A 14,208-nucleotide genomic window follows, 5' to 3' on the forward strand; every position below is an offset into this window, starting at 1 on the left:
ATCGTGTTCCGGGGCCACAGTAGTTATATCCTGGGAGGTGTTTTTCTCCTGGATACTTTGCCCACGGTGTTCCGGGGAGTTTTGCCAATTTGGCTGCGATGTCACCTCCTCGCTTTTTTTTAAAACATCTCCGGGTCTAATAGAAATAAATCTAAATTTCTTTGTACCGCATTGTACACACTTGCCAGTAAGCGCCGATCTGTTATTTCTTGTTGTAGCGGTTGTCATATCATTTGTGCCAGTACGTACTCTACACTTCACACAATATAGATCCATAATTTATGTATAGAGATATGAATATAATTGATTTTTCGGCGACTAAAACAAGAGAACCAGTTAAGCATGTTGCAGCGTTACCAAACTCGATCCGGATGATTATCATCGGACCATCTGGATCCGGCAAGACGCAATTGTTACTCAATTTAATAATGAGATGGATGAAGTGGGATAAGTTGTATTTGGTTGCTCCTAGCGTGGATGATCAACGATGCTACGAGGTGTTGAAAGATTTCAACGAGAATGCATCAGCGATCGCTAAAAAAAATGTTATTGAGTTTATTACGGATATCAATGATGCACCGGGTATTGATGATATTGATGGCGACGTTAACAATCTAGTCGTGTACGATGATGTTATGTTAGACAATCAAAAAAACCCAGCTAGGATATTTTCCAGAGGCAGGCATAAAAACACTGACGTGATATATGTCACTCAACGATACACTCAGATTCCAAAAGTAATTAGAGATAACTGTAATATTCTTGCTGTGTTCAACGGCGTTGATACACACACGCTACGAAATATTTGGCAGACATGGTGCGGCGGTGACATGGACTTTAATGTTTTTCGAAACTTTTTTAGTCATGCTCAGTCGACCCCACATGGATTCGTAACGATAAATTTACATGATCCTCGGACACGATATCGTATCGGACTTGACCAAATATTCGGTTAGTTGTAAATAATTTTCATTGTAAATAACCACTTAGCAGCAGGGGGGGCGATGACATCGACGCGGTCGTCGCTGTGCTTACCGGACGCTGACGACGCTGGGGATCGGCGCGCAGAAGGTATTAATTAAACCAAATGACGTCCGGACGATCCCCTCGACGACGACGTCGTTTTTTTTTTACCAGGCGCTGACGACACTAGATCGTTGAGTTGCAGAAAGTAATAATTAAGCAAAATAACGATTGGACAAAATGTCCGATTCGCCCTCCCTGCTGCTACCCACGCTAGCCGAGCCTTGGACTCGAACTCACGCAGACAGAGGTGAGATGTCAGTGATCCGGAACGGTCAGCGCTTTAGACCACTCGGCCACTCGGGGCCCCTCATATATGTGCGTGCGCAGATATATATATATATATATATATATATATATATATATATATATATATATATATATATATATATATATATATATATATATATATATATATATATATATATATGCACACACGGACAGACGACAGACATGCAGAGAGAGATAATTCAGGCACGGAGGCCAGCAAAACAGTAAACATGGTGAATCAAATACAGCTATTGTACTGAAAAACTGTAATTAATGTTGAACATTTTAATTGCCTTCATCATTTTTCCATTTTCAGGCCATCGAGGGCACGGTTCTTCAAATCAAAAGTATAAACTAATAAACAAATCAATAAAATAAAATAAAGTATAAAATAAAATAAAAAAATATGAAAGTAAATAAGTCAAAGAAAACAAAATAATATTACGAATAAACAACGTCAGCTAGGACTAAACCAGTCTCCATAAAAGTTCTCAACTTGAGAACCTTCTCAAGACCAAATATTTTCACATTAACATTTCGTGAAGTCAAATGTAATGTCAGTAAGTAAATATGGAATGTTAAACCTAAATAGCCTGTTTGAAAACACAAGTTAAATTCAATACAATGAAGACTTTTCATAGCCTATATTCAGTACTGTGGAAACATTTTCATTGTTAAATTCAATACCATGGAAACATTTTCATAGGCTAAATTAAATACCATGGATACATTTTCAGAGGCTAAATTCAATACCATGGAAACATTTTCATAGGCTAAATTAAATACCATAGATACATTTTCACACTCTAAATTCAATACCATGGATACATTTTCACACTCTAAATTCAATACCCTGGAAATATTTTCATAGGCTAAATTCAATACCATGGATACATTTTCATAGGCTAAATTCAATACCATGGATACATTTTCATATTATAAATTCAGAACTATGGAAACATTTTCATAGGCTAAATTCAATACCATAGAAATATTTTCATAGGCTAAATTCAATGCCATGGATACATTTTCATTGGCTAAATTCAATACGATGGAAACATTTTCATAGGCTAAATTCAGAACCATGAAAACATTTTCGTTGTTAAATTCAATACCATGGAAACATTTTCATAGGCTAAATTCAATATCATGGATACATTTTCATAGGCTAAATTCAGTACCATGGAAATATTTTCATAGGCTAAATTCAATACCATGGAAACATTTTCATAGGCTAAATTCAATATCATGGATACATTTTCATAGGCTGAATTCAGAACTATGGAAATATTTTCATAGGCTAAATTCAATACCATGGAAATATTTTCAGAGGCTAAATTCATTACCATAGAAACATTTTCATAGGCTAAATTCAGAACTATGAAAACATTTTCATAGGTTAAATTCAATACCAGGGCCGTAGAGAGCGATTGCTGGCTCTGGGGAAAGAAACACCTGGGCCTCTCCTAGTTCTAGTTCAAACAAAAGTTTTCTTTTATAAAAATTAAAAAATGTTGTTCGGCCTGAGCCCTCTTACCGGCCCGGGCCCTGGGGATATATCTCCGTCCCCCCCCCCCCTTGTCGGACCTGTTCAGTACTATGGAAAAATTTCATAGGCTAAATTCAATACTATGAAAAATTTTCACTGGCTAAATTCAATACTTTGGAAATATTTTCATAGGCTAAATTCAATACCATGGATACATTTTCATATTCTAAATTCAGAACTATGGAAACATTTTCATAGACTAAATTCAATAACATGGAAAATTTACATAGGCTAAATTCAGTTGTATGGAAACTTTATGTAGGTTATTTTCAGGGCATTGGAAACTATACAAACCTTGAACTTGACACACTTTATGCGAGTGGGCCTGGTTTATTTCTATTTTCAGTTGCAATGGTGAAAACAATGATTGGTCGTCATACGTTTCGAAGCAAAAAGTATGTATTTACACTCACACTTACCGTATAGCTACATATTACAGTTCATACAGGATGTAAAATATCAAACCAAAATAGAAAATACATTGTTATTGTTGAGGCAAACAAATTTTAATAGAGTTCTTGTAGCTTAGGGACCCAAATCCTATTAACTTTCGAAGTCTTGATGGAACTAAAGTCAGCACTTAAAATGAAGTCTTGAATCCAGTAATCTGATTGGACAATTTCTTTTAATACAAAAAAAGTCTAACCAATAAATGTCGTAAGCGGCGACAACATTTCGGTGAAATTTGGACTCGATATTATACTTACTCAGTTTTTTTAAATTCTTTTTAATATAACAATTTTATTTACTAAGTTTTCGTTTATACCAATTCATTGAAATTTATGTTTCTGTTTCTAATTTTACTAACTTACATAATAATTTAACACCTACATTATTTTGTCATCGTTAACTTTCAACCTGCCATTGTTTATAGTTTAGAAATCTCACTTGTCACAATAAATAATTCCCAACTTCAATAACTCGTGCTCCAATCTACGTCTAAGGCATCAAAACGCGTGTAAAAACATAATATACGTAAGTAGCACGTCTTTGCTTTGATAGAACGCAATAAATTTGCTCAAAACTAAATGAGTTGTTACACCCTGTAGAGCCACTGCTTACACCCTGTGGAGCCACTACTAACGTTTCATTCATTCTGACGTTGATGTTTATATTGGTATCATCATAAAGAACATGAGTCATAAAACAGGAGGCGCTAAACTCACATGGCATATTTTGGGCAGAAACATGGAACCTAAAGGTTGGTAAAATGTTGAAAGTTCACTTTTAGGTTACAACAATCATCGCTGAACCCTGTGGTAAAATTTGGACTCTTATATCCCGTCTCTACGTGATCAGTCTGTTTACATCCCAAGTTGGAATTTATAAATGCAAAATACAGTGTTTGTTCAGCTGTATTTTTTTCCCCTCCATTTTTATCTAATTTATTGCTTTTTATTCTAGTTCATTATATTTATGCGAAGTCAGTCACTTGAAGATAGTCGGAACAAAGTGACGATCTGAATTCATGCGTGATTACATCATAGCAAATACTGTGTATATGAATGTGCGCGCGTGTGTGTGTGTGCGTGTGTGCAATCAAATAAAAGTGATATAGTAAACACAAATTTTGAAGCTTATGTATAATTTGTTGTTAAACATCCATCACCCCATAAAAAAAAAACAGAATAATTTACAAAAAGACTGAAGTCTATTTTTTTGCGATCTGTTTTTGGTAGACAATCAAAGTCATTTCGGACTATTCTGTTGAATCAAAACACACACACACACACACACAAATTAAATAAACAAAATGGCCAAGGATCCTTCAATATGTGTGTTTTTGATAGATAAAATAAAATCATGTTCAGTACCTTTTGCACAGTGTAAAATCTGAAACTGTGCTATCAGCCCACCCCACCCCATCCGAAATAAAGAATTAACGTACAAATGAAAACACAAATTTTGCAAGCACCTTTTCATTCCAATTTTTTTTCTCCACTTCTAATGGCTCTAAAAATTCACTCAAGTCAACCCTTGACCTCTTAGGTGAATACTTTAAATTTCCAGGTATTAGCATCATCACTGAAATAACCAAAGCAGTCTCGATTGTTAGCGGAACTGGAAATAATGTCAGGTGTTATTCAGACAATAAGTTGGTTTGGAATTCATAGGAATTTACTTTCCCAGCTATACATTTATATGCAGAATTCAAACGTTTGTGGACCTGAATAATGATACAATAATTAGGGAAGTTAGAAATTGTCTTTTGAAATGGTCAGAAAAATTACTCGCTAGGTGTGTTATGTGTGGAACAAGAGACATAACAAAAAGGAAAGTCCCTATTATGGACTGTGAAATAATGTACTAAATGATAATCTGTGTTAATTACAAACGAGCGTAGAATTGAAAATGGAGTGTGAAACAGAGAACTATACGAGATGGAATCACATTTGGATAAGTTTCCTAAACTTTGGTGGTTTCAAACTAAACCTTGCATGCAACTTTGTCTACAAATACTATTTTGAGTAAAATTGTAAAATTCTAAATAATCCGTTCTCTTTGTGCAATAATTCTATATAAACTATTGTTTTAATATATGTTGAGGACTGTCCATATATACGAGTGTTCCTTAAGAGTTTTACTAATTCCTAATGGAAGAATACGTCTTCTCCATCAATTTTCCATTTCAAAGAAAAAATTTAAGTTTGATAGAATAAATAAAAGACAAACTGACGATGGGATGAATTTATTTTTGTTGCAACAGAATCTGCATATTTAAAGATGTAGATTTACTAGTTAATCACCTAATATGCCTCACTTTAAGACATAAATAAGTTTATCTTGAATCTTAATGTACATACATACGTACATACATACATACATACATACATACATACGTGCGTGCATCATTTCATAGATTTTGGTATCTCATCACGATTGTAGTTGCTTAGTTTGAATTATAAGTTATGCATAATAATATAATATAATATAATATAATATAATATAATATAATATAATATAATATAATATAATATAATGTAATATAATATAATACCAATTTAAAATATAGACAATTCATTTATCTTGCCTACTTATCGTGTTCATATCAATGATTTCATTGAGAAATAACATTGTCTTCATGGACAGACAATCTTTTGGGACAGACTCAGGGACAAACTCGATCTTCAGGGACAGACTCGATCTCCACGGACAGACTCGATCTCCACGGACATACACGATCTTCAGGGACATACATGATCTTCGTGGACAGAAACGATCGTCAGGGATAGACTCAACCTTTAAGGACATACACGATCTTCAAGGACAAACACGACCTTTAGGGACAGACTCAATCATAAGGGACATACACGATCTTCAGGGACAGACAAAATCTCCAGAGACAGACTCAAGCTTCAGGGTCAGACGTGATCTTTCGGGACAGACTTGATCTTCAGGGATAGACTCAATCCTCAGGGACATGCACGATCTACATGGACAGGCACGATCCAACGTAAAATACGGACTGATCAAGACACCTTGGCAGTAATACACATTGAGAGCAATTGGCCAGGATTTTATAAGTAATTTATAAACATTAAAAACTAAATAAAATAAAAAATAAATCTGGATGAGAAAATTGAAATGTAAACGATAGTAAAATAAATTACTTTAATATCTTTGCTTAAATTAGTCTTAGACTGGTTTTTGCGTGCATTTCTAAAAATATCTTTGATGAAACTGTATATGCAGCAAGGATCCCACAATTCACAATCAGCAGGAAATATAGTTGTATGCGTTAAAACAGTGACAAGAGTTAGAAACAACGTCAAAACACTTGATGTACCATTCTCTATGATCAAAAGTAGTAATAAAAGCAGTTGCCCTCAATGGGTGGGGGGGCTCATGTATTTTGGAATTTGAATAAAGAACAATTTGGCCTTTCTCCAATTAAGCCAACTGTTGATAGCGCTTCTGAAAAGATACACACCAATAACATATTAACTTCAAAGATAGTAAAACATTTGTCAGCAAGGTGCTAGGTTGGACACTGTGTTGCTTTTGATCTTTCTGGGTAGCAGACGAACTGTGGTCAAACGCTATCTCCCAGCTGGTGAAAACAGATCAGACAATGCTAATTGACAAACTGGAATCTTTTGTAGTTGACTGGATTAAGAATTTTGTTTGTCGTTCAGTCAAATCGCTTCCATGAATTCCACAATAAGTTTAGGTACATGAAAAACATTTGCTGCTAAAGACAGGGTTAACATCACAATACATATCAGAGGTACAAACACGTCAATAAAAGGGTAACCCATAAAGGACTCTGTCGACGAATTATTACTTAGCGGAGTACCGGTCTAGAAAGTGTGGGAACATTGCATGCATTTGAGTTTGGACCACAGACTCAAATTTCGGCATGGAAGGTTTCGTTGTTAATTTGATGTATTTTCTACTATTAAATATTATTTTGATGTACACGAAAAATTAAATCGTAGTCTGAGCAAAATCGACATGGCCTTGATCGCCTCTCTTTCATAATGAAAAAATGACAAATATATCAATATATTCAAGTAGTGGTAAAATATACAGTATCTCTCATTTCACATATTTAGACATACGTTTTTCTTTATTTATGGAGAGAGGTGGAATTTGGTTGACGTTGTGTACCTTTTTTTTCTAAATTTAGAAACTGTACATTAAATAGTGAATATGCTTATTTCTGTCTGATTATTTTGATGTTTTAATAATAACTATTAACTAGAAAATCGCGACTTTATCCTGGTAATACAGAAACAATAATCTATTGGTGAAACATACTTACGGGCGAAAAACAATTTGATATATTCACATAATTAATATGCCAAACTCCTTTACACACACACACACACACACACTTGATAAGTCATGCTGTTTTTAATATAAGTGGACCATCATTTTATTTTAATGTTGAAATATAATTCTATTTGTTATATTCTATTTAAATCACAACTCCATCTCGCGTCATCACATTTTCAAATTCATTGAAGTCCTATATTAAGGAAACAATTTCGGACACAACCGAGTTGATGATAGAGGAGGCATTGATAACAGTTGCCATGGTAACCAAGATGAAAGACACCTAACGGATCACGCATTCGTTACTAATTAAGGGAGTTTTCCTAATTATTGATTTACTTGGTGTCTGCATTCCTATTTTCATGCCCTACGGTGTTCTTCTTTGTTTTTTTTTTTTTTTACTCATGCGGGCTAATTCAAAAAGGAATTTGCAATGTCCAAAAGAATTATTGAATCCAGTTAAGGTCATACAGAAGACCTTATTTCGTTCTCCAAAATATCGTATTTCGTCTCAGAACTGGACACTTTTAACTAATATATCCAGTCAAATAAATTTTCATTACAACTAAAATGATATTATGTAAATGAAAGAACGTAAGTACTGATATTACAGAAAAAAAAGGAACAACAGTTGTGGCCCAGAATGAAAAAATTGAATTCGATTCTTAAGGAAGTTAAGGGAAGAAAAAAAAAACGAGTTACCATTAACTGATCTTATTAAGACTGTGGCATTGTAGTAGAGTGAAGAAAAATACTTACTCCCTTATTTCAACCGTGTTATGAGCTGGTTTGCGCCAGAAAACGAAAATTAAACAACAGCGACTTTAGCAATTATGAGAATAATTAAAGTTAGTTTAAGTTGATCAAACGCCATATCGTCCATTAAAGTAAGAACGGTTGGATGGATAGATCCAGTTTCGAAGATGTTTGTTAGAGGGTATTTAATCCAAACATTTCAAAACACTATTTTTTTATTACCTCGTCTGTTTTTGAAAATACAAACTTAGGCAACATATAGATCGTGTGCTAATGTCTATACGATATTTAAGTTTTTTAATTGGACTTTAATCAAGCATTATTGTTGTTATCGGGGTTGGGGAATTGTAAGGTGATATGAAGACTGGATAAGGGTGTTAACTAACCAGGTTTTAAGGGCATTTAAACCGGTTATTTCAATATTCGCAGATGCGACAATCAAGTTGACATGTAAATTGATCAAGCGAATACGTGAGTATACTTGAATATTGTATCATTCATATGGCTTAACTGTAGGCAAGATTCTGTTTTAAATAAAATAAGAACTTATTCTAAATAAAAAGATAGTGTTTTGAAAGGCGTTCAGTGAAAATAAAAGCATTGTATTTTCACTACAAAACCGGGGTCTGCAATTAAACAAAAAACAAATCACTTGATGCGCCTTATTTTCAAGACATTGAATTTCTTTTTCTATTGTCTCTTTCTTTTCTTGTCCTCAAGACTAGCAGAGCCTTTCTTATGCCATCTATAAAACATTTCCGATCATTTACGATAGTCCATTATACTAAAAGTAGCTACAGACAGAATAATATTTACAATACACACACGTTCATTTCCTCTTTCTTTTTATTTCTCTTGTGCTTTTTTCCCATCTTCTTCTTTATAAAAACTGGCTAATGCTTTACCTTCCACCAACTATATAATGATACAGCGTGTGAGAAAAAAAAAGTCTTTTGGAAAGTCTTGTATTGTATTACATCAACATTTAGGGGTTATTTTTGCAGAATTTTGTTGCTGTTGCAGCTGTGAAAGATTTGAATCAGTTTCTTAATATAGTTTTTATCCGTGTTAATGTGTATTTTTATTGCTCTAGCGTTTAGATCTCAGAATATAAAAATATTTTGATATATTAACCCACACGTTAATAGCCTAAGAACAGAATATTGAAGAGATAATGAGTTGTCTCCCTTCCATCGCACTATTGTAAACTCCTGCTATTAGGTGTGTTATGTGTGTGATTTGGATTTTTAACGTAGCTTTAACAATTTTTCAGTCATATCGCTACGATGTCTGCAGTGTGGTAGTTTATAGTGATGTATTGCACTGGGGCATCATGCCGCAGACCTGTAGCATGATGTCCCACCCAGTCACATTATCCTGACACCAGGCCGATCAGTCCTACCACTAACCTCGTAATGCTGAGTGCCAAGCGAGGAAGCTGTAATACCATTTTTGTAAGTCTTTGTATGACTCGGCCCGGGACCGAGGCGGACGCTCTAACCACTAAGCCACCGGAGCGGTACTATTAGGTATAAAAGAGGCACCGAACACCGCCATCATAGTCAAACTGGAAATCTCTCTCTCTCTCTCTCTCTTGCACACACACACGCACGCGCGCGCGCGTGCGCGCGCACACACACACACAGTACCGGATTAAACACTGTGGTGGGCCTTAGGCAGTCGAAATCTTGGGGACCCCCTCGCAAATTATCTCCTAATAGGTTTTATCAATATTATTTTGATCCGTTATCGCGGGGCCCCTGAAAGGCGTGGAGCCCATAAGCCGGTGCGTACTCTTCCTATTCGGTAATCGGGAACCACACACACACACACACCGATTCCATCAACATTAAAGTAAAAAAAAATAAATGAAACTCACAAAGTAAGTTTGCTTTTATAGGGTTTAACGCCATTTTTCAGCACATGATATGATAAACATGGCGGCCAGTGGAGGAAGAACCCTGAACCCCAAAAAGCCACCGTCCCACGGCAGGCTTTCACACATGTCCAGGTTGGTGAAGCCAAGACTCAAACTTGGATATAAGTGATATGCCTGGAGCGACTTGTAAGGGCGAGCGCCTTAGACCACTAGGCCAACGGAACACTCGTCACTGTTCAAACCATCAATGAAGAATAATAGCATTGTTTTGTTGATTCGATATCATATTCTTTATTCCTGTTCAAGTCTGTTGTGTCGTTTGAAAGGTTGTCTCTTACTACAATCTCTCTCTCTCTCTCTCTCTCTCTCACACACACACACACATGTTCGCGGCACCCTGGGTGCCGTGGCCGACTTGTTAAAGGCGTGGGTTCGCGTCTCGGGCTCGGCCAACTTGGGTTTGTGAGCAAGCTTGCCAGTATCTTCCCGCGGGTTCCGTAGTACACAAGATATATTGGCCGCCATGGATAGCCTATCAAGTGCTGCAAAATATCGTCAAACCCACAACAACAACACATACACACACATTTGTTTATATGGTGATGAATGACGGTGTTTTTGTATTGATACCATAAAAATGCGCTGATGTAGATTAAATATTGCTACATTTGACAGCTCGAAAACCTTCTATTTTATTTATTTTATTTTTTTTTGGACTCGCCGTTATGTGCTACTGTCAACTAATTACAAGTTGACATAGTTTCTATTCTTTAAGATACAACGGTTTTTGAAGACATGTAGTAAAGGCTAAATATATCACCGTCACTGTATGGGAAAACTTTAAGCAGCTGGGAACCTGTGCACCCCTCGTATCGAATGAGACTGGCCTATACCGCTCCATAATATGTTAGGAGTCCAAATGGTATCATAAAAGACAGACAGTGTATCGGGAAGTAAGAAGTCTTCGAAATAATGATATCAGTTAAAATCAGATTCATTCGTCCAAATGATACGAGAATTTTAATTCAAAGATTGAAAAGTGAAAGCGGCAAAATGTAATGCCATTGCGGATGAATACCGATGCCTTTGCTAGATTTTACTAGTTGCGTAAAGACCGCTTATCATGTGTACAGTTGTGGATGTAATAATGTTTACCTACGTTTGCTTCTTAATTGGATCTGGATTAATTGTCCAGTCACTATACTTAGGTAAGTGTCAATATTTGAATTATACTGTGTTTTATCGAATTGTTTGTTGGTAGAGATCGTCAATTCGCATTAAGCGTGACAATTACGTTACTTAGACGTTTAACACGAGCTGAGAGGTGATTAATCGAACCCCCTTTTATGCTATTTGTCAGCGTGAGTATAATATATCTAGCATTATTACAAAGATTGTTTCGAAGATTAATATGAAATCAGAGATGAGAGAGAGAGAGAGAGGTACCGATATCCTTCAGTCATAAATAAGGAAAGAAAATTGATATTTTTCTTGTTTCCGCATTTTTATAGATACTGCTGGTCAACTTGTTCAAGCATACGGTGTGCAAAGTGTGATCCACTTTCATGCACGTATATGAATGTTTGTGTATACGTCAGAATGTAATGTTAGTATTTTACACTGACGATCCTCATTACGGCTGTAATTTCTTTCATTATTAATGGTATGATTTCCCCTTCTAACGACGGTATTTGTCAAGCCTCAGAAATCGAGCCAACTGTAATTGATTTATGAATGAGGGTGCACTGCGGCATCATTAACGTGGTGTTCCAGGGTTTCCACACTTTTCATGATAGGTACGATCGAAGAGCAAAGACATATCAGACCCTATTCATCACTTCGTGTCAGATAGTTGGAAATGAAAAACAAATTTAGTTAGGATTGTCATATTATTAAAATTAGTCCCCATATTAGACTCCATTTTCATGATGAGTGCAAATTTTGCCAACGATAAAATGACGGCCAACCCAGTTATTTTTCATATATATATATATATATATATATAGTGCTGTATACAGTTTTAATAATAACATTTTGTAGAAACAAACTATTGATGATACATGTTCCGAATACAACTGTGCTTCGAAATGTTTTCCGTTTATATTATTGACTCGAATGAATGAATGATCGAATGAATGAATGAATGAATGAATGAATGAATGAACCATTTCGATACCTGCATAACACGCAAAAAAACATTCATTATTATTCCCCCAATTTGCTCTTGTGCATATATATTTTTATCAAAGATATATAGATATATATATATATATATATATATATATATATATATATATATATATATATATATATATATATATATATTACGACAATTAAAGAGAATTAGGTAAATGTGGCATGTTCTCGAAAAGTGATTGGCGCAGTATATGCAAACTTGTGTCAAGGCAATCAAAACAAGGAATATTTTAGAAAATTCAGATCTGACGCTTTAATTCACACACACACACACACACACACACACACATATATATATATATATATATATATATATATATATATATATATATATATATATATATATATATATATATATATATATATATATATATAATACACATGTTGATTGTCATATTTAAAAAATAAATATGATTTTAAATTATGGATTAGTCGCGTGATAGAGCAATATATTTTTATTTATTTATATGATCCAGCCAAACAAACTTTGACAAAATTAAATTAGCGAGGTTTTAACGACGAAATGAAGTTAATTTGTCCCCTCAGTATGATGGGACAATGATTTATGTATTTGTTTACATCTACTTTGAACTCGGATGGGACAAAGAGTTGTTTATTTTGTTTAGAACTACTTTGATCTCGGAGGAATCATTATAAATCGTTTTTTTTTTTAAAAAAACTCTTAAATTCTGCATGGAAAGAAAAAAAAGCGCTAGCTTTATGCCATTTGTGAGATCAAACATTGAATGCACTAGAATCATGCCACATGTAATAAAATCATTATAAAATTAAGTATAATAGAAACATCAGCAACAACAATAAGAACAACAACAACAGCCCTCAATTTCTTCTCGCGAGTCTTAATTACATTGAAAAAGGAAGAAAGAAGAAGAAAAAAACAACAATCCTCAATAACATAAAGGTGTAGCCCCAAGTCGCGTTGTATACAATCATTACTCATTTAACACTATTGGCAATATCTTTGTCTTCAGATCTGAAATTCTATTTCATACACCTATGCGTGCACTAGAATTTATTCAAATGATTAATTACTTTCAACAATTATGTTCATTTTCTATGCGGTTGCAATTAGTAATCAGTATTTAGTCCCACCTTGATACCTGTGAAAATGCCTTATATTTCAAACCAATAGGCGTAATCACGCTCGTATTTCATGGCGGAAATGCATCAGTGTTGTTTTGTAGACTTTGTCATCGACATTTACGTTTTGTAACAGTATGTATAAAACAGTGTTGTTAAAAACCATTGATCTGCCCTTTATATTGTTATCTACCATTACAAGTACGACTATGACGACAAGTACGACTATGACGACAAGTACGACTGTGACGACAGATACGACTGTGACGAAACTCTTTGGACCTAATGATATGATTTTGAAGTCATTAGAAAAGTAAAATATTTGTATTAATTTAGCTGGTTATGTAAGATAGCGGCGTTCAGCAAGTTTCAAAGGATTTTTACATGCTCTATCTCCCCTTAGATTTCCTTTACTAAACTCTGTTTTAAATGTCGCTGGCGATTACTTCATAAATGTCAAACGAATCGCCCGCTGTTACAGGTCTTGGGTAGATAAGCGATTAAAGCGGATAGAATCAGCAAATGGCACAGGGGTTATTATCTAAACATGTTTTGCTTTTAACTTTTATAATGCTTAGTACGCATTAGCATAACTTTAAAATTGAAAATTTTCGTTAAAAATGAAAGCTTTCTCTGTCTCTGTCTGTTTACTTGT

General features: G+C 34.7%; 1 protein-coding gene across 1 annotated transcript in view; it reads left to right on the forward strand.

The window, feature by feature from the left end:
• Positions 1 to 11,164: 11,164 nt before the first annotated feature.
• The window catches only part of LOC149778770 (discoidin domain-containing receptor 2-like), a 50,650-nt gene continuing 47,606 nt past the window's right edge, over positions 11,165 to 14,208 (forward strand). The window contains exon 1 of the mRNA XM_089939522.1: positions 11,165 to 11,464. Within this exon, the coding sequence (XP_089795648.1) occupies positions 11,380 to 11,464 (85 nt within the window). The 5' untranslated portion in view covers positions 11,165 to 11,379. The remainder of the gene's footprint in view (positions 11,465 to 14,208) is intronic.

The sequence above is a fragment of the Sinohyriopsis cumingii genome, chromosome 17, assembly GCF_028554795.1.
Source record: "Sinohyriopsis cumingii isolate HCF-2022 chromosome 17, ASM2855479v2, whole genome shotgun sequence".
Lineage (NCBI taxonomy): Eukaryota > Metazoa > Mollusca > Bivalvia > Unionida > Unionidae > Sinohyriopsis > Sinohyriopsis cumingii.